Source organism: Hoplias malabaricus, chromosome 1, assembly GCF_029633855.1.
Source record: "Hoplias malabaricus isolate fHopMal1 chromosome 1, fHopMal1.hap1, whole genome shotgun sequence".
In the NCBI taxonomy this organism is placed as follows: Eukaryota; Metazoa; Chordata; class Actinopteri; order Characiformes; family Erythrinidae; genus Hoplias; species Hoplias malabaricus.
This window is the reverse complement of record NC_089800.1, coordinates 9657284-9678628: the sequence shown is the minus strand read 5'-3', so window position 1 is coordinate 9678628 and position 21345 is coordinate 9657284. Positions and strand designations below refer to the sequence as shown.

General features: G+C 41.8%; 1 protein-coding gene across 3 annotated transcripts; it reads left to right on the top strand.

Annotated features, from left to right (window-relative positions):
• The first annotated feature begins 13 nt into the window (after positions 1–13).
• On the top strand, positions 14–19819 carry LOC136703729 (cilia- and flagella-associated protein 44). 3 transcript variants are annotated; one of them, XM_066678077.1, is made up of 33 exons: positions 14–59; positions 2154–2331; positions 3568–3730; positions 3834–3936; positions 5370–5586; positions 5857–5971; positions 6099–6263; positions 6546–6701; positions 8589–8636; positions 8743–8842; positions 9047–9141; positions 9813–10022; positions 10509–10619; positions 10724–10876; positions 11215–11442; positions 11737–11879; positions 12179–12499; positions 12705–12867; positions 13200–13330; positions 13793–13995; positions 14123–14288; positions 14364–14541; positions 14868–15116; positions 15207–15392; positions 15472–15675; positions 16225–16420; positions 16507–16620; positions 17297–17427; positions 17801–17917; positions 18214–18415; positions 18618–18778; positions 18981–19112; positions 19494–19819. In XM_066678077.1, exons 1-33 carry the CDS (start codon positions 20–22, stop codon positions 19782–19784), a joined length of 5370 nt encoding a protein of 1789 aa, XP_066534174.1. In that variant the 5' UTR covers positions 14–19; the 3' UTR covers positions 19785–19819. The 3 variants fall into 3 exon arrangements, with proteins under 3 accessions (XP_066534174.1, XP_066534173.1, XP_066534175.1); XM_066678076.1 differs by having other exon boundaries at positions 19485–19819; XM_066678078.1 differs by lacking the exons at positions 18618–18778; positions 18981–19112; positions 19494–19819 and having other exon boundaries at positions 17801–17983; positions 18214–18344.
• The last annotated feature ends 1526 nt before the right edge of the window (positions 19820–21345 follow it).

Here is a 21345-nt window from a genome sequence, read left to right as displayed (position 1 = left end):
GCAACAAGCGCAACCACAAATGTCTACAGACGATATGAGTGAAAAGGACTCTTTACGAGGTAAAATACTTTTTAAAACAAATGTTTTAAGTGTGTTAAACATTTTTAAAATAGCTAAATTAATCATCGTTGGCATACTCCAGGTAAATTCACTTGGATCCGTTTCAAATGAAACAATAATAACCAAATAGTAATATGTTCTTTTCATTAATGTTTAATCTTATAATTTTAATATAAACTGCTTTAGTCAGTTCTTATATTAGATTGGTCTTGTTTAATTTATTATTGTTGTGTGTAGACAATAATTCCCTTAAGCCAGTATCTATAGCTAAAGGTTTCAATTCAGTTCAAATATATGTAGATTCGTGTCATTTGTTATAAAAGGCATGTATTGGCGCCATGTACAGATGCTGGTCATAAAATTTGAATATCATGAAAAAGTTGATTTATTCCAGTAATTCCAATTATTCATTACACACAGACTGATATATTTCAAGTGTTTATTTATTTGAATTTGATTATTATAACTGACAACTAATGAAAACCCCAAATTCAGTATCTCAGAAAATTAGAATATTACTTAAGACCAATTAAAAAAAAAAAAGAATTTTTAGAAATGCTGGCCAACTGAAAAGTTTGAACATGTACAGCACTCAATACCTAGTTGGGACTCCTTTTGCCTGAATTACTGCAGCAATGCAGTGTGGCATGGAGTCGATCAGTCTGTGGCACTGCTCAGGTGTTTTGAAAGCCCAGGTTGCTCTGATAGTGGCCTTCAGCTCTTCTGCATTGTTGGGTCTGGTATATTGCATCTTCCTCTTCACAATACCCCATAGCTTTTCTATAGGGTTAAGGTCAGGCGAGTTTGCTGGCCAATTAAGAACAGGGTCCTTAAACCAGGTACTGGTAGCTTTGGCACTGTGTGCAGGTGCCAAGTCCTGTTGGAAAATGAAATCTACATCTTCATAAAGTTGGTCAGCAGCAGGAAGCATGAACTGCTCTAAAACCTCTTGGTAGATGGCTGTGTTGACCTTGGACCTCAGAAAACACAGTGGACCAACACCAGTGGATGACATGGCACCCCAAACCCTCACTGACTGTGGAAACTTTACACTGGACCACAAGCAATGTGGATAATGACTGCCATCTAATCAACGTTCTCTTAAGGTTGAAAATGAAAGTTGAAAAGACGACCAAACACAGACATTGAAAAGACGACTATTAGACGTATTTTGGACGTCCATTGACGTTATTAATTGGTCCCGAAATAAATTACTTGTATAAAACGTGTTTTGGACGTCCACTGGCGTTATCAATTGGTCAACATTCAACTAACTTACTAAGATGGATTTTGGACGTCCATTGACGTTTAAAATATGTCCTCGACGGACAGACTTCTTTTAGACCTATTTTGAACGTCCAGGGACGTTCCTTGTTTACTGGGGTGCCTCTCCTCTCTTCCTCCAGACTCTGGGACCTTGATTTCCAAAGGAAATGTCTTTTGGACAACTGTCAAGTCAGCAGTCTTCTCCATGATTGTGTAGCCTACAGAACTAGACTGAGAGACCATTTAAAGGCCTTTGCAGGTGTTTTGAGTTAATTAGCTGATTACAGTGTGGCACCAGGTGTCTTCAGTATTGGACCCTTTCACAATATTCAAATTTTCTGAGATACTGAATTTGGGGTTTTCATTAGTTGTCAGTTATAATCATCAAATCAAAATAAATAAACACTTGAAATATATCAGTCTGTGTGTAATGAATGAGTATAATATACAAGTTTTCACTTTTCGAATGGAATTGCTGAAATGAATAAACTTTTTCATGATATTCTGATTTTATGACCAGCACCTGTAGATTTATGACCAAAGACCAGCAGGCAGTAGGGATGGCTGCCCGCTGCTCTGGGTGTGTGTTCACAGACTACAATTTACTGGATTATGCCTTTAGACCAGCTTTTTTTAATTATGTTCCTGGGGGCTCACTACAGTGCAGACTGCTGTGTTTCACATAAGCCTTGATTGAACCCACTTGATTCACTTCATCCTTTGATTATCTGGTCATCATAAGCTCAGATGTGCTGGGTTTGGAAACAGCTGAAATAAGCAGTGGGTCGACTCCACACATATGAAACTCTTTATTGTTTTGCATGTAGATGCAGAACACACTGTGTCTGAAGAAGGTGAGGAAACAGAAGGGAACATTGAAGAGAAAGAGGAGGAAACGCATAAGAGGATGATTCCGGAAGATTTGTATTATGATTATCAGGAACTCTGCTCCAGAGCCTTCACTACAGACGACTCCAGGATTCCTCAGAATCTGCTGCTGCTTTCGTATCCTGCACCAAGGGTCTCTGTTTCATTGCTTTGTTTATACATTTCATTGCTTAAAGGAATAGATAATGTTTTCAAGGGCGTAGAATGAGTTTGATATTTGGGGGAATGTGCTGATAAATGAATTTGTGTAACTGATGAATGCTATGAGTCTATAAGCAATAAATTTATGTTCACATTTAGTCAGTTGGAAATCAGAGATAGGGTCCCTACCACTGAGGTCACAGAACTTTATAGCCACTTGAAAACAATTCAGAAAAGACACAAGAGGCTCATAAGAGTTTCTGTTTATTTATCTTATTCATGTGTCAATTTTAGGGCGGCACGGTGGTGCAGCAGGTAGTGTCGCAGTCACACAGCTCCAGGGACCTGGAGGTTGTGGGTTCGATTCCCCCTCCGGGTGACTGTCTGTGAGGAGTTGGTGTGTTCTCCCCGTGTCCGCGTGGGTTTCCTCCGGGTGCTCCGGTTTCCTCCCACAGTCCAAAAACATACGTTAGTAGGTGGATTGGTGACTCAAAAGTGTCCGTAGGTGTGAATGTGTGTGTGTGTGTCTGTGTTGCCCTGTGAAGGACTGGTGCTCCCTCCAGGGTGTATTCCTGCCTTGCGCCCAATGATTGCAGGTAGGCTCTGGACCCCCCGCGACCCTGAATTGGATAAGTGGTTACAGATAATGAATGAATGAATTATAAAACCTCACAGCACAATGCAGCTTCTTCTCCTGTCTCTTCTGATGAAATATATGATATTTCAGACAAAGCAACACTGGACAAACTTTTTCATCACTAATCCATCTAGGACCTCACCTCACTCCCTTTCTCAATCACTGTCTGCACTAGCATTGTCTTAATAAAACTATAAAAATAATGTAAAACTTGACTAGGTTAATGACTGATTATGGTGTAATCTTGTCCTTGTGTGTAAAGCCTGTCTATAGTAATACAGTTGTACCAGAGTTATACAGTGTTACAAAAACATACTATGGAAAGTTACATACTACACTACAGAAAGCACTGATAAGGGTGGTATATTATTTTTTACATACTATTCAGTGCAGCAGTATACAGTGTGGGACATGGTCCGAGACTAACGTTAACTTGCTGCATGTTTAGAGTGCTTTCTCACAACCTGAACACAGCTAATATTAACGTTCACCAACTCTCAAAGCAGAGAATGTACATTCTACATATGGAGAATGTAAAATAAGATGTTCACATAGAGTCCTTAAACACAGACCAGGCATTCGTTTGGATACGACTGCAGAAGGAGGGCTAACTTGCAGCTGCTGGACGAGAACACACTGACATTCGTGGCTGGAAATATGCTGGTCCTCCTGAACATTCAAACCAAAGAGAAGCGCTATAGTCGCAGCTGCAGTGGAGGAGGCATAGGCACAGTTATGGTACTCTCAGAATGACAATCATTACCATATATCAGTAGAGAAGTTGAGGTGGTTACAGGTTTTAATGACACATTACAAACCTCAACTCTTTCTGTGTCTGAAGCCTCATCCCAGCAGGAGATATGTTGCTGTGGCGGAGAAAGGCGAACAGCCCAAGATCATCATTTATGAGTACCCTTCGATGCGCCCATACAGGGTCCTTAGAGGTACACATTATGTTGTTTATCCTGATCTGCAAAAATAGTGTAGAGTGAGTTCTGTGTGTCCATGCGCTGTTGATTTCAGGACCCATCCAGATGTCAAAATCTGCAGATGCTCAAGTGCCTCATTTAAAATGGTGTAGTATTTTAATATGACTTACACTCATACCTGATTACACACATTTTAAATAATTAAATCATTACCCTTTCCTTATACAGTGAAATTGTAAATTGTTGTTATATTGTATAGGGAATAATGACAAGAATGTAATTTGTACATGTTCAGTACAGACACAACCAGTGTAGACCACATAGTACACATCAAATAAACAAACAAGGCCCAAAAGTGTCTGAAATGGCTTTCTATTACCCACGTTAGCATTTTCGTCATAGCATATAATGGAAAACTGTTAGCACATCAGTCTCTAATGCTTTTCTCTGATATTCTATCTGAATATGAGTTGTTTTTACACAGATCATATACAAGCTTCAGTAATCATCTTATTTCACTCCTGTTTTGTTTTAGTGTGTAAGAGTCACAAAATTCTTTGACTCAGTGATTCCCCCATTTACAGGGTAAATAATCTGATGCCGCAGTGCCTGCACTCTGACAGTGAAACAGAGTATAATGGTTTATTGGGAATATCTTCTTAAATTATTAGGCCAAATTATTAGACCCCAAATGTCTCCCTACACCTTCCGTAGGGCACAGTACAAGCATTGACAGAAACAATGAAACAATCTAATTTTTGCTGTTTTTAATTTGAGTTGTGTGTTTGAGTAATTATTGGGTCCCCGATATAGCGGCTATGTACTGTGACAACAGCTGCAACCTATGAATAGGCCCCCTCACCCATTACTTGCTAGGATATTCAGATAGAAGGGTGTCTTGCGACTTTTGACTTACCCTGTACAGTGCACTATTATAGGGAACTAAATTCAGGAGGGTAGTGAATGATTTTGAACACTACCTCTTGTGGATTTTACCAAGCAGAGCAGTGGATTATGGGTATCTGCTATCGACTAGTGTGCATGGGTTTGTTTTCGATGTTTTGCAGTGCATTAGGGGATTGTTTGAGTGCACTGAAAATTGTCCACCATGATTTGGACACAAATACAAAATGGTGGAACCCAAAATAGTGCACTATATAGTGAATAGGGCACAGTTTCACATGCAGCACTGGATTTGTACAGTTACACAAACACAGTTTATATGATCTCTTTAGAAAACCATGAAATGAAATGGGATGCTTTTCAGTAGTTGCAAATGAGCTTAAAGCTACCATGCTCAGTGGCAGGGATATGCCAGCGGGAAATGAAGCCCACCATTCTTGAGCTGTAGAGCAGAGGAAGTGTAAACGAACTGGACACTTCTCTGTAAGTATAATAATAATTCACTTGAACTGGACCAAGCCATATTTTCTGTGTGTAATGGACAGGGGGAACTGGTCGGGCATACAGTTGTATTGATTTTGACCGTGAGGGCACGCTGCTGGCCAGTGTTGGTAGTGCCCCAGACTACATGCTGACCCTTTGGAACTGGAAACAGGAACAAGTGGTACTGCGCAGTAAAGCTTTTTCTCAGGACGTCTACAGAGTCACCTTTTCTCCTGATAATCCTGGACAACTGACCACATCCGGCTCTGGACACATCAAGTAAGTGTGGACAAATGTAGTAGAAATATAAACTTCATGCTTACATCAGTACACGTTTTGTTCAAGAGAGTTTATCATTGAAGAAGTGTTGGATGGAGTTTGTGGACCTTGTTAACGTTTCAGAACCCAGCAAAGGCAGTACATATTTGGAAACAAACTCACTTTAAATTAATTTATTGTTTGTAGCTAGCCACTATAACTCCAGTGCAAAACCAAAGAAGCAAACTTTGAACACCAGCATGGACATGGTCTTTTATCTTTAATATCCAGGTTCTGGAAAATGGCCAACAGTTTCACTGGTCTGAAGCTTCAAGGAATTCTAGGAAGGTTTGGAAAAACAGCTCTGACTGATGTAGAGGGATATGTGGTGCTTCCTGATGGGAAGGTGAGTTGTTTTTGCCTGGCCACATGCAAAAATATATGAATATATGAATGTATGAAATATACATCTCTCTCTCTCTCTCTCTCTCTCTCTCTCTCTCTCTCTCTCTCTCTCTCTCTCTCTCCTTCAGGTGGTCTCAGGGTCAGAATGGGGGAATATGCTCTTGTGGGACGGAGACTTGATAAAAGTGGAAATTTGTCGTAAAGAGGGCCGCACCTGTCACAATGGGGTCATCCAGCAGTTTGTTCTGGAGGAGGGAGAGTTAATGACCATAGGCACTGATGGAGCAGTCAGAGTGAGTATTTTGAGGTGGTAAGTAAGTGATGTAAGCTTAAAGTACTGATTATCTGATGGACTAGCCCATTTGCCAAAACTGTTAAGAGCCCTATTGTCTGTGTATATTTTAATAATGTTTTAACATTTTCTGGGTTTTTTGTTCTCTTTCCTTTCATTTGATATGCAAATGTCTTGTCTTATTTGTAATATTTAATAAGAAATTTATATCTAATACCTGCTTATTAACGTTTCTTATTCCCCCCGTGTCTTTCTTTCTCTCTCTCTCTGTCTCTGGTTGCAGTCCTGGGATTTTGAGAGCATTGATGCAGCTGACAGTGTGGATGACAGTGGGCTGTTTGAGATTGAACCTATGAACGAGATGATAATTGGCCGAAATGTGAGCCTCTCCTCAATGGTCAGGAGCCCCATCCCAGACTCTACTATCTGGTATGCACAGGTGAGTGGGTAAACATGTGTATTGTATCACAGTTTTACTGCTATTTGATTAAAACATTAAGAAACTCAATTTGTACTTTAATAATTAATGGATATTTATATTAACCCTCCCTGGATCACCACCTTAACGTGTTGGAGGGGTTTGCGTGCCTGCGTGAGCCTACCAGCTATGTTGTATGGGGCAATAGCCCCTGGTAGGGTCTCCCAAGGCAAATCGGTCCTAGGTGATGGGTCAGACAAATAGTGACCTTAAAGACCCAGATGAAAAGAAGAACAACAGAGATACAGCTTCCCTTGCCCGGAATAGTGTTACCGGGCTCTGACGGTTGTTTGTGCTTATGCACCGAACAGCAGTTCAGAGTACCAGGCCTTCTTGGATACCCTAGAGGGGGTGCTGGAGAACACTCATTCTGGTGATTCCATTGTTTTGCTGGGGGACTTCAACGCTCACGTGGGCAATGACAGTGAGACCTGGAGGGGGCGTGATTGGGAGGAACGGTCCGCTGATCTGAACCAGAGTAGTGTTTAGTTATTGGATTTCTGTGCCCATCACAGTTTATCCATTACAAACACCATGTTCAAGCATAAGGGTGTCCACAAGTACATCTGGCATCAGGTTACCCTAGGCCACATTTTGATGATCGACTTTATAGTCGTATCATCGGACCTGTGGCCATATGTTCTGGACACTCGGGTGAAGAGAGGCCCTGAGCTGTCAACTGATCACCACCTGGTGGTGAGCTAGATCAGATGGTGGGGGAGGATGCCGGACAGATCTGGCAGGCCTAAACGCGTGCTGAGGGATTGCTGGGAACGTTTGGCAGAGGAACCTGTCAGAAAGATCTTCAACTTCTAGGATCCTGGAGGGTGCGTGGGAGTTTGCTCAACCAGTCTACATGTGTTTTGTGGATCTGGAGGAGGCTTTCGATCATGTCCCTCAGGATATTCTGTGGGGAGTGCTCTGGGAGTATGGGGTATTGGGCTCTTTGCTACGAGCCATCCAGTCCCTGTATAAACAGAGCAGGAGTCTGGTTCGTATGGCTGGCAGTAATCCATGTCTGCTTTTTGTGGATGATGTGGTCTTTTTGGCTTCATCGAGCCTGGACCTCCAGCTCTTGCTGGACTAGTTTGCAGCAGAGTGTGAAGCGGCAGGGATGAGAATCAGCACCTCCAAATCTGAGTCCATGGTACTCAGTCTGAAAAGGGTGGAGTGCTCTCTCCAGGTTGGAAGTGAGATCCTGCCTCAAGTGGAGGAGTTCAAATACCTCGGGGTCTTGTTCACGAGTGAGGGAAAGATGGAACTGGAGATTGACAGGCGGATTGGTGCAGCGTCAGCAGTAATGCGGGCTCTGTACCGGTCCGTTGTGGTGAAGAGAGAGCTGAGCAGAAATGCAAAGCTCTCGATTTACTGTTCAATCTACATCTCAACCCTCACCTATAGTCATGAGCTTTGGGCAGTGACCGAATGAACGAGATCGCGGGTATTAGCGGCTGAAGTGAGTTTTCTCTGCAGGGTGTCTGGACTCTCACTTAGAGACAGGGTTAGGAGTTTGGACATCCGGGAGAGACTCGGAGTGGATCCGCTGCTCCTCCACTTCGAGAGGAGCCAGTTGAGGTGGTTCCTGGTGAGGCATGTCCAACGGGGAGGAGGCCCTGGGGAAGACCCAGAACACGCTGGAGAGACTACATGTCTCGACTGGCCTGGGAACGCCTTGATATACCCCCGGAGGAGCTGAAAGCAGTGGCTGGGGAGAGGGAGGTCTGGGTTTCTTTACTCTGACTGCTTCCCCTGCGACCGATAAGCGGCGGATAATGGATGGATGGATGGATGGATGGATAATTAATGGATGCCAAAAAATGACTGATTGTTTTGTGTGTTATTTTGCAGGACTCCAATGGAGGAATCTGGAAATTGGACCTGTCCTTCTCCAATATTGTAAGTTCTCCAAGGCCTAACCCAGTGTCTTGCTGTTATATGGTACTTAATTGTCGCCTGTGTGTGTGACCAAGTATTTGTTCATGTGTGTGTTTGTGTACTGTAGACTCAGGATCCAGAATGTCTTTTCTCATTCCACGCTGGTGCCATTGAAGGGATGGATGTGTCCAGTAGCAGTCACCTGATGGCCACCACTGCATTGGACTGTGAGTACACACACACACACACATCACCTCTAGTATTTTTTCTTGGAATACCGTTGAAAAAATATTAATTTAAAAAAAAAAAAAATATATATATATATATATATATATAATTTAATAAATAACATCAGGTGGTAATGTACTTGTGATGTGTGATTAGATATATGTATGGTTCTAATGTTAATACACTCTGTCCCTGTCCAAAAGGTTCGGTCAGGGTTTTTGACTTCCTCTCAGAAAAAGAGATCACAACCTGCCGCTATAAACAAGGAGGAACCACGCTCACCTGGGCCCCAAGCACAGTAAAATATTTATAAGTTGTTTTTTTTACCACAGAATATATCCTATATGAAAGTGAATGGCCAAAAATGCTCCAATACATCTACATTACATGTACACACTTAATGTCATGTTCTGCTCCTTCCTTATGTACTTTGTTGAACATCCCATGTGTTCTTGTCATTGCTTTTAGCTCCTCCTTTGCTCCACCTTAGTCATGTGATTCATGGTCAGTAGCCATGGTTACATTTGTTCCCTGCCTTGTGCTTGTGTGTGCATGTTTGTGTATCTAAAACCTTTGTTTCTGTCTTTCTGTGATTGCCTTGTATTATCTTTTGTAATGGCAGTTCTTGTTGCGAGAGTGTAGCCTTTTTTGTCAAAGTCATGTGTCTTTGTCCTTTTGTCATGGAATAAAACAAACTTGCATTTGCATCCTGCCCCATTGGTACACTTAACATGTCTGTAGCCTTGATTATTTACATCCATTACAATTATTTATATGCACTGTGTTATATATTCATTCTTTTAGTTTATCATTAGCAGATATATATGAACTTTGTATTGTATCTTTGTCCCAATCAGATTTTCCATAAATAAACATAGTGTTGGGTTCTGTTTACTCTTTCTTTCTTCTTTCTGTCTCTCTCTCTCTCTCTCTCTCTCTCTCTCTCTCTCTCTCTTTCTCTCTCTGCAGGTGGTGGGAAATGATGGTTTGCTGGTAGTAGGTTTTGAGGATGGTGTTGTTCGTCTTTTGGAGTTGTTTAACCCTCAGAGTCTCCAAGCAGTTGTCGGACTCCGTCATTCCGGAGATGCTGAGCTCCGCCTTAAACAGGCCTTCAAACCCCACAATGCACCTGTGACTGCAATCTCCTATGAGCGCAATGGGAGCATCATGGCTACCGGTGTATGAGCTCTGGGAGTCATGTTTCATTCACCAAATAAAATGTATAAAGATAGATCTTCCATTTTAAAAATCAAGTAACACCAGCGTATAGGAAGCTCTGGAGCAGCTGCACACAAGCCATAAGTGACCATGCCAAGAATATGTTAGAGGGTTATAAAGCCCCCCAATTTTGCACTTTGGACCATATTTTCTAAACAGGGTGTTTAATCAGGACATGGCAACATGTCTTTTGCATTGCTCCTTTTTAAAGGTCTCAGATATTAGCCAGTTAGTTCACAAGCTTTATTTGTTGATATTGTGGGTAATATAGCTTGTGCTACATTTTGCATTCATAACCACAAATTATGGATACATAGCTTTATTATATGAATGATTGTTAAGGCCGTTATTTAGTTATTATTACTAGACTATAATTTTCATGACCTGACCTATGTTTCTGGAACCTGTGGTAGACATTTATGTTTCTAAATGTGTCTCCCTTTTCAGAGTGTGGACTGCACTGTCTTTTTCTTTGCAGTAAGGGACAGATATGAGCCTATAGGCTTTATAACTGTTCCAGGACCAGTGCAGGTTCTACAGTGGGCTCCTCAGTTACATGTGAGTAAAAAGCTGGGAAAATATCTGTCTTTCTTTATTATGTTTTGTGTTCTATCTTTAAGTGTGTGTGTGTGTGTGTGTGTGTGTGTGTGTGTATTTTAAAGGAGAGAAACACACTGTTGATCGCATGTCAGACTGGACATGTGGTGGAGGTTGAGGCCCCTGGTCCAGATGTTCAGAATGATGGAGGGACATACCAACTTCAGAACCTTCCCATCAGACACTTCTGCTTCAGCAGCATTAAATCACGCATCATGGTGAAGCCAGTTTTTTTTAGTTAAATTGAACATATTTGCTCTGTTATTTGAATGTTTTCTGTCAATGTAAAACAGAAACATGCTGCAAGGACTTTTCTTTTATTTATTCTATAGTGGATAATGTCTTTATTTAAGTTAATTGTACATCTTCCAAAATGTATGCAGACTTGTGTTCACTGTAGAGGATGTATTAACGTATATTAACTTAGGAAATCAAAATATTAGATAATTTGTCCACATATTTGCATAAGCTATATGTGCCTGTGTATTAAAGGGCCCATCTTATACATTTATTTATGTATTTGTCTGTGTGTGTGTGTGTGTGTATGCACATGCAGAGGGATGCAGAGATAGCACGCAGACAGGCTGTGAAGGAGAAGAAAAAGAAAGAGCGAGAGGAGAGACTGGAGAAATTGAAGGAGCAGGGACAAGAACCCACAGAGGATGACTTGAGTGAGGAAGAAGAGAGAGAGGAGGAAGGGTTACCTCCTCTCTATATCCCTAACCCACCCAGTCCACTACACTGTGCCTTTTACTCACAGCCTGGAGCCTTTTGGCTCTCTATGGTATCTAAACACATTCACACACACACACACTCATGCATACACATACTGGCTACTGCTCATCTGCCCTGAGACCAGTTATTCCCAGTATCTGCTACACTCCACGCATTCACACTACATCTGTGGCCCCTCTCGTTCCCATACAGCAGCTCCTGAATATTTGATGGGACTGATTCAGCACACACCTTTACTAAACAGCTTCATTACTGACAGAGACCCCAAGGAGGCTGCTTCTACCTGCAATTTTATATTAAAACTGTCTCTCTCTCTCTCTCTCTCTCTCTCTCTCTCTCACAGGGAGGCTATGACTCAGGTTATCTGTATCACTGTAAGTTTTCAGAGCAGCAAGCTATGGATGTTTTGGAGCAGAGAGATGAGCCATTCTTCTTTATTCCTCTTCAGGACACTGACCACAATCCCATCCTTACTATGTGCTTTAGGTAAAGACCAATAATTAGGCTATATTTTTTAGCATTTAATATGTTCTGTTTATTCCCCGCCCTGTGAAGACTGGCGCCCCCTCCAGGGTGTATTCCCGCCTTGCGCCCAATGATTCCAGGTAGGCTCTGGACACACCGCAACCCTGAACTGGATAAGCGGTTACAGATAATGAATGAATGAATGAATGAATGTTCATTCCCCTAAAGACAAATAAAATTAGTTCCACTTGGTGTCTACTGAAAAATGATGTAACACTGAAATCATAATTTCAAACCATTATCCACTTGCTCTTTCTCAGCTCCATGAGGCAGTTGTTGCTGTGTGGGATGCAGGATGGCAGTATCCGGGTGTTTCTTCTGGAAGCAGGTGAACAGCCCCCAGGCTCCATGCAGGCATATTGGTCCCTTAGTGTCCATGATAATCAGTATGGCAGCGTCAAACACCTTTGCTTCAGTCATGATGGCTGCTTTGTTTTGAGCTCTGGAGCAGATGGAAATATATTTTCCTTCAGACTGCTGGAGCAAGATTTGCAGAAACACCAGGCTAAGATTCCCTCACCTCGCATTGGCCTTGAGTCAGAGCCAGCTGCCCCTGACATAGAAGACCCTGCTGCATACAGGTGTTTGATTGTGTGTCTGTGTGTGTCTTTGTGTGTCTGAGTGTGTGTGTTTGAGTGTGTGTTTGTGATATAATTAAGACATAGTATTTTCACATGAGTAATGCGTAGCTTCAAGAAAGAAACTGGAAACATTTATTAATGGGTTTTAAAGAAATTAGTGGCTTTTAGCACTTTAAATGCATCAATAACAATTGTGTGTGTACAGTATTGAGACAGCAAAGCAAAAACTGGAGCTGGAGCGCATGCAAAGAGAGGCTGAGTTACGGAAGCAGGAGAGACGTAAAAACCTTTCAGAGTTACAGGAACAATTCCAGACAATCCTGCAGATCAATCAAACTCTTCCAGAACACCTCCGTCTGACGCATGCGGTACACAAACACAAAATTCACTTCTTACCTTTCACATTGATCAAAAGCAGTTTTAACTCTGCTCTGAATGTACAAGTGTAATTATGTATATATATATTATATATAAGTATATATATTATATATAGGTTACACATATAGGACAGTCCCCTCCAGGGTGTGTTCCTGCCTTGCACCCAGTGATTTCCTGGTAGGCTCCGGACTCACAGCGACCCTGAACTGGATAAGCACTTACAGACAATGAATGAATGAAGCTATAGGACATATGAAAGACCTCACATCCTAACATTCCAAATAAACACGTTTGACGTGTGTATGTATGTGTGTGTTTTTAGGAGCTGGAGTTGGACCACCGTTTTCATGAGGAAGCAGAGAGAGTGAGAGATGAAAGAGTGAGAGAGGTTAGGCAAGAGTTGGCCTGGGAGGAAGAGAAAAATCGCATTGGCCTTCAGAAGCTACAGAAGATGTAAGTAGTTTTACTGTTAATTGCTTAAACCTGTTTAAAATGATACTTTATCCACCTAAAATTACTGTCACACAGCTCCAGGGTACTGGGGTTGTGAGTCTGAGCCCAACTAAAGGTGACTGTCTGTGAGAAGTTTGGTTTGTTCTCCCTGTGTCTGCGTGGGTGCACTCTGGGTGCTCCAGTTTGGTAGGCGGATTGGCTACTCCGTGTGAGTGAATGTGTGAGTGTGTGTCGCCCTGTGAGGGACTGGCGCGCCCTGTAGTGTGTGTTCCTGTCTTGCACTCAGTGATTCCGGGTAGGCTCCGGACTAAACTGGATAAGCAGTTACAGAAAATGAATGAAAAAAATTAATGATGAATGGACCTCATCTGACCTGTGCAAGACCTACCTGGCCTTTGTATTCATTTTCTCTAGGTTAGAGTTGATCTCTGACTTACTTTGTTTTTCTCTCACTCTCTCTAGGTTTTGGGACTCTGTGGCGTGTGACACAGTGATTGTTTCAACGATTGAGAGTGATTATAAAGTGTCAACTTACAGGCTGCTGGTCCCGTCCAGTAAGGTCCAGCCCATGAAGGAACAGGATCAGGTGGTCCAGGAGTCAGAAGATACTGACCTGGAGCACCAGCGCAATAAAGGAGAGCAGAAGGATCCTGGAAACCCCACAGGTCAGATGAGGTCCAGTCATCATTTTGGGCATAAAATTTCTTGTTTATTGCGGTTTACAGAATTAATTTTATATCTAATGTTTCTGAATTTTGCAACTCTCGCTCTGTGTGTGTCCATTACTCCCAGCTGTGCCAGAGGGTCTCTCAGAGCCAATGGTCTTACAGCCAAAGGCACCTCAAGCTGGGGTCAGCAAACTAGTGGGCAGGCGGGCCGAAAAGCTCCGCAAAGCAGCCGAGAAAGCAGAAGGAGCCCGTGCCAAGATCCAGCAGAGAAAGAGAGAATGGGCTGAACTGTGAGTTTATATCTGCACAAGAGTGTGTATAAGTGTGTGTACATATGAAAGCCAGCTTTTTCTCTCCATCATTAGCTATGCTGCGAAGCCCAGCGAGGACTATGAGGACCCTGAAGATCTTTGTGCAATCCAGTTGGCCACAGAGAACATGGGTGACTTTAAACTGAAAACAGCCAAAGATTTTACTGTGCCTGAGCACCTGAGAATGAATGTGGAGAGGAAGAGTGCACAGTTGGCCGTTCTGGAGGAGCAGGTCAAAACAATTCTGTTTGTGTTTGTTTTATCTTAATCCAATAGAGCAGACAGTAGACAATGATGATATTAAACACACAGAGGAAATTATATGTGCCTTCGTATTCAGTGATCCATATAATCTACATTTTGTGGCATTCTTGTTTTTGCTTCGTAGTCAATTCATAATAAGGATGTGTATCTTTTTATTTATGCTTATTATTATATACAACACTTATCCTAAAGTTTAATATTGTGATCTAAAGGATATTTTAGGTGTGTTAAAATCTGCTAAAGATGCCAGACTTATCTGAAATGCGTTTGTGTCTGTGTCTGTGTGTGACACAGATCTACCAAAGGAAGAGTAAGATGAATGCACGTGTGCTGGCTCTGAGGGACTCAAAGGTGGCCCTCATTTCCCTGCTGCACTCTCTCCAGACTCAGCTCAGGACTCTACAGCAGCTGCTGCCTACAGAAAAGCACCGACCACTGCCCACAGTGCCCACCCTGCTCTCCGAAGAGACCCCAGAAAGGAAGCTGTGCTACAGCCACACCAATCTACAGCAGTACAAGGCCCCCAGAGCTGGGAGGAGACAGGTAGATATACAAGAATCGTTAATGGTTATTGCAGCATAAAGCACTGAATATGCACATAGACATTTTTAATTAGCATACTATGGCTTGCAGGAGGAGGTGCAAGAGGTGCCGGTCTTGTTGCAGCAAGAAAGCATGGAGGACACACACACCGAGGAGGAACTCAGACACTCACATGTGAACACACACTCAGAGCAGCAGCTCACTGAGCTGGAGCACGAGATGAAGGAGATGGAGGACATTCACAATCTCTACCTGCAGGACAAACTGATAAAACAGGTGTGTGTGTGTATGCGAGTGTGTTTCTTTGTGTGGGTAGGATTGAAGCCAAACTAGTTTCTTTCTCTCTCTGCTGTAGATGGAAGAGGCCGTGTGGACTTTTGATGCTGAGGTGTGTTTGCTGAGGGATGAGAAGCTGAGGCTGGACGTCCAGATGAAGCAAGCCGACCTGCGCCTCCTCACACTGTTCGAGGAGCTTCTCCTGATGAAAGAGTTTGAGATGAGAGAGAACACGCTGCAGGAGAGAATGAACACCCGCAATCAGGAGGAGAGAGAACTCAGGGTCAGGGACACACAGAAAATCTCACTGTAAACTGAAATCCCACTCAGTAGCCTTTAACAAATATTTTAAAACTAAACATAGGAGCACAGTTAATGTCACTGTCACACAGCTCCAGGTTTCTGGGCTTGTGGGTTTCAACCCTACTGTTGGATCACTGCCTGGGAGGAGTTTGATGTGTCTGTGTGGGTTTCTTCCAGGTGCTCGGTTTCCACACATAGTCCATATAGGTGTATATGTACTTGCATATTGTTATTCTCAAACCAAAATCTTGTATGTGCAAAATTGTAGCTTACAAGAGAAGCAAACATCTTAACTTTCAATTTAAGCCATTTTGGTAAATTGCACTTAAAATGTTGGAACAATGTAAAGAGAAGCTGAGATTTGCCAAAATAAATAAGATTTAAAAAATGGAAATTGGACAGCGTTTGTAGGTCAGTTTTAAACAGACTTTTAAACAGACTCTGTTCTTAAAGACAGAGTATTACACTAACTATATTCTTGAACATATACCTATGTTTTGTGATGAATGTGTGTGTGTGTGTATTTTAGTCAAAGCTGGAGGAGTGTAAGCAGCAGCTGGAGCAGAAGAGGAGAGACATAGCTAAGCTGCAGGAGAAAGAGAAATCTCTGAATGCTACTTTCCACACCTCACTCGGGGAAAACAACAAATTCACAGACTTCCTCACCAGAGTCTTCAAGAAGAAGATCAAGAGAGTGAAGAAGAAAGAGAAGGCCAGCACTCAGGGTTGGCAGTGTTTGTTTGTTTGTTTCTTTTCCACTGTTGTTGTGTGTGCTAGAGCTCATGTAGGTTTCCTCTATTTTTTTTTAAAGAAAAGGAGGACAGTGACGAAGACTCAGATGAAGAATCGGTCTATGAGGATGATGAGGATGATCAAGAGTCAGAGAGTGGTGTTGGTACACTGGACGATAGTGTGTGTCCGCCAAGTGAGTTTAGTCATCAGAGAAGATAATACTTCCACGGTTCTTGCTCATGCGGACTTTACAGCTCATAATTGTTTTGATAAAATATGACTGACTTGTACACTGTAATAATGCAGGTGTGTAGGAGTAAGGGAAGGAGGTAAGTGCAGGAGGTTATTATTAAAATAACTTAAAGGAAACTAGACAAAGGGATGCTAAACAAAATGGCTAAATACAGAGGCTAAGGAGCTAAACACAAAAGACTAGGCTAAACTATAAACACAGCTAAACACACATACAATGACCCACAAACAGGCAACACTGACAAGAAACACCTGGACACTAATAAAGACACTAGAAACACAAGGGAAGGGTATCACATGACCAGGGAACAATCAGGAAGCAGACACAAGACAGGGGGAAACAGTCACATGACAAGGGGAGCACAGAACAGAAACAATACAAAACAGAACACAAAATAGCACGTTACATACACGTCATCAAATCATGTATATTTGAACACATGTCCTTTGCTGTGTAAAATGTTCATAAAAGACTACAAACCACTTACAATAATTGCCATTAAGTTTATGAAAGATGTAATTGTCAGAGATGTACAATATAACACATTATGCCAATAATTTAATACATTTACGTGTGTGTGTGTGTGTGCATGTGCGTGTGTGTGTGTGTGTTACAGACTGTGACCCTGTACTGTTTGAGAACACAGTGAAGCTGCGTGAGCATTGTCTGGATGTGGAGGAACTGCTGATGGAAGAGAAGAAAAATGCAGAAACCCTGAGGAAGGAGTGTGACTCACTGGTCAAAAAAGTGAGAGAAATCATCCTGTGCTTTTCTCTACCATTTATTGTAGACAGAGAAATCCAAAGAGTTTGGAAAATCAGAGCAGATTGTTCCTAAATTATACTGAAAGCCTGAACCCTTTATATTGAAACCTTGTGGCCTGGATGAATTAAATTCTATAAAATGTAAAATGTTAGATATGGCTGCTCCCATGTACGGGACCTGCTCTACGGAGTATCAAAAGCTGGTTCAGTCAGGGACTGCAAAGCAAATTGATAGTTTATCTTATTTGATTTAGGCTTTATAGAAAACAATATAGTAAATTATATCATAAATCAATCATAGAAATATTGCTACATTATGATAAAATGGCATTAAAAGTGTGTTGTCTCTCTGTCAGGAGAAAATAGTGCAGAGCAGTCTGAAAGCAGCAGAGGGCGACCTGGAGCTCTTTAACCGAGAGAAACAGCAAAAACTCAATGAACTGGATGTTGTTGTTCCACTAAGACTGCACCAGGTGTGTTTCTGTATGTGTGTGTATCAGAGTGACAGATCATGCCGTTAAACTGAGTATCCTAGGCAGGTAAGTTACATATTTTCCCCAGTTACATAATGATGTGTCCCAATCAGGCATATTTGTTTTCATAATTTGCACTGCATTGTACATTTTTAAAAATGTCCTTAGAGTATTTTTGATCATATGTTAGTGTTAAATTGTTGCACAATAACTTTCTCTTTCTCTCTCTCATTCTCTCTCTCTCTATCTATCTATCTATCTATCTATCTATCTCTCTCTCTCCCTCTCTCTCTTAGATTGAGTATATAGTCAATGGTGAGGTCCCCACTCAGCTGGACTCAGCCTTAGTTATGAAGATGGCAGCAGTGGAACGGCAGCAGGAGCGCATAAAAGAGTTGCAGCAGGAGAAGAATCAGCAGAGAGAGCTGTACAGAAATGCCCGACAGCAGCATGTCCAGCTCAGCAACGAGCACAAATACATGGAGAAAAAGATTCAGGGTCAGACAAAAAATCACAGGCTTAGACCAATACAGGCTCATACAATAGAACACAGGGTCATACAGTAGCATATAGAGTAAGACCCAAAGTTACCGGGCAGACAAAAAGAGTCAGGCCATTTTAGCATAGGCACTAAAAGAGTTGTGCTTTGGCTGTTTATTGAAGTTGGTTTGTGAGTTTGTGTGTGCTTTTCTGTATTTAGAGCTGGAGGCTCGTTGTGAGCAAATGATGATGATGAAGTTTGGGAAGCTGGTGGATCTGGAGGCTCTTCAGACTCTGTCTGGCAGCAGTAAGCTGGAGGAGATGAAGCAGGACAGCAGAGAGAAAGAGGCCAAAAACTTAAAGGAGCTCAAACTCTGGCAGGTATCCACAACTACTCCTCCCCCCAACACACACACATACAACTGCTAACACTAATCCGAACTTACTTTTGACTGTTAAATCTCTATACAATCATTCAGACATGCCCACATCCAAAGGTGTCCTTAAAAATATTGAATTAATTATGTTGTAATTTCACTGAGCTCTGAAACATATCGTCAAATCAAATGTGTGTGTGTTTCAGAACAAAGTGGCCGAAGCCAGGCTGGCGTTGACCGAAGTGACCAGAGAGAACACTAAGCGACTGCAAAGACTCAACAGCCTGCTGATGCAACAAAAATTATTGGAGGATAAAATAAAGGCCAGACAGAGAATGGTAAATATATTTGTTCATATGTCCTGTGTTTGAATATTCAGTTTTAACAAAGAAATCAAATTAAAACAACAGAAAAACATATGCTTCAGAGGTTCTATGCTTAACACACTTTAAATAAGGTTGCCCCAATGTGGGGAGCCCACTCTATGGAACTTAAATTTGTTCATTCAAGGGCAAGAAACTAATTGGATTTTTCATTTAATATGAGTTGCAGTTATAAGTAAAAGTAAGTAAAAAAGATTGTTTGCTGTTTATTGTTTTTAAAAATGCCTGATAGTTATCAAGGTTAAGATTATATAATTATATATATTATACATATGGCATATAATATATTCAGTCATATACGTTTGTGTGTGTTTGTTTATAAATCAGGGTTCTCAGTTCCAGGGCCGACATCAGTCTGATGAAAAAGAGCGACAAAGGCTCCAGAATCTGATTCAGAGTCAGGCAGAGGAGATGGAGGCTCTGAAGCAGGAGATCAGCGCCTTGTCCCGGAAAGGTGGACATGTTCTCCCCCCGTCCCATACTAGACTGCCTCCCATCCCTACCACACCTCTCACAATGAGGCAGGGCACACAACCGTATGCAACAGCAGGGACTGGAGACACTCCCCCGGTAGCAGCCGCAGGGGGGTACAGACCATCCTTATACGCTCACTCACTTTATTATTAGCTTAGTAAATTACACAAGTATATACTCCCAGTCATATAAGCAATAAAACATATTGTTAAAAATATAAGTTCTGCTGACCATTTTTACGTTTTAACAGTTTTGCACTGGAAACTAAAGCTGTCTGCACATTCCTGATTTGCAAATCCAAAACTCCTTTACTTTTTAGCATTACTTGGAAATAATAAGAGAGTGAAAGATGTAGAAACAAAACGTGAATCAAATATAAATTAAATACATTGTGTAGTTAATTTTAAATAATATTTCTCTATCTGTATGGGATAGCTCTTATGTTCTAAGGGTTAAAGCTAGTATCTTTTACAAGCCAAAGACCTGTGTGGCTCGTGAGTGGGCGGCTTGGCCTTGGCCTGGTCATTTAAGCAGGTTTTCTGCTCCTGTCCTCTTCCCTCTGGCTGCATTAAGAGGAAGGCTCTCGAGTTTGCTCTGCCTCCACAAAGGGCCGCGGGCCGATCAAAAGAGGGAAATATTGCACATAATAACTGTGTGCTTTCATAAAGTGGCTGGGAATTGCAGCGCAAAATGCCAGGTTAGGGGTCGTCACGGAAACGCACTGAGCGGGGCGGGGCTCTTTGTGCTGAGATGGCTGAGTGGAGGAGCGGGTGAATAGGGGATTAACCCTGCCCCAGTGGCTCTCAATGTAGCGTCCTGCTGAGAGCCAAGAGCCCATTCCCATGTGCTGCCCTTTATTTCAGCTATTCAAGAGTCAATAGACACTCACACACACATACACACGCACCAACATTAAAATTAAAATACCACCTCACTCTCACACCCATGTCCATCGCACCGTATTAGTCCTCAGATTATGATCAATGACATATGCCAGTGAGAGAGCATTCTTATAAATAAGTCATTTTAATTTAATTAATTTTCTTTTTGATTTTCAGATCTAGTGTCCACTTTGCATTTTACAAATGACCAAATCTAACTTGTGTGTTCAGACTCTAGTTTCATTAAGATGTAGCTATAGTGGTTATCATTGTGCTGAGGCAGAAGGGAAAGCAAAAGCTGGATGCCAAATAAAATAAACCACATGTTGAAATCACATGTTCACAGAACTGATTCTGAATCTGATTTGAAACCACCTATAAATGTGGATGTGGTTTAGATTTTTGCTGTTCAGCAAAATCTGTCCTGCACAAATCAAACATGCCATTTTGAACTCCCTGTCCGAATAAAGCCTGCGTCTCGGTTTTGTTTTATTTACTGAAATCATGACATTCATTTTCTGTTATGGTTAATAACAAATACTTAGTCGTATAATATATTTTTAAATGTTGTTATATTGTCACTTATTAACATTTGAAAAATCCTGTGGTGGAGACTTTAGTGTGAGGGGTTTGATCTCCCCCCTCAGGCAACCTCATAGTGACGAACAAGCTGTTTCTTGCTCATACTCTCCCATCCAGAAAACACATTAATTCCTATACACACATTCACATTCTCACCCCCTCCTCCACAACACACACACTCTCTCAGTCATTCACACAGACTTAAACACACACTCATTGACTGGCACGCTCATTCAGACCCTCTCGTTATG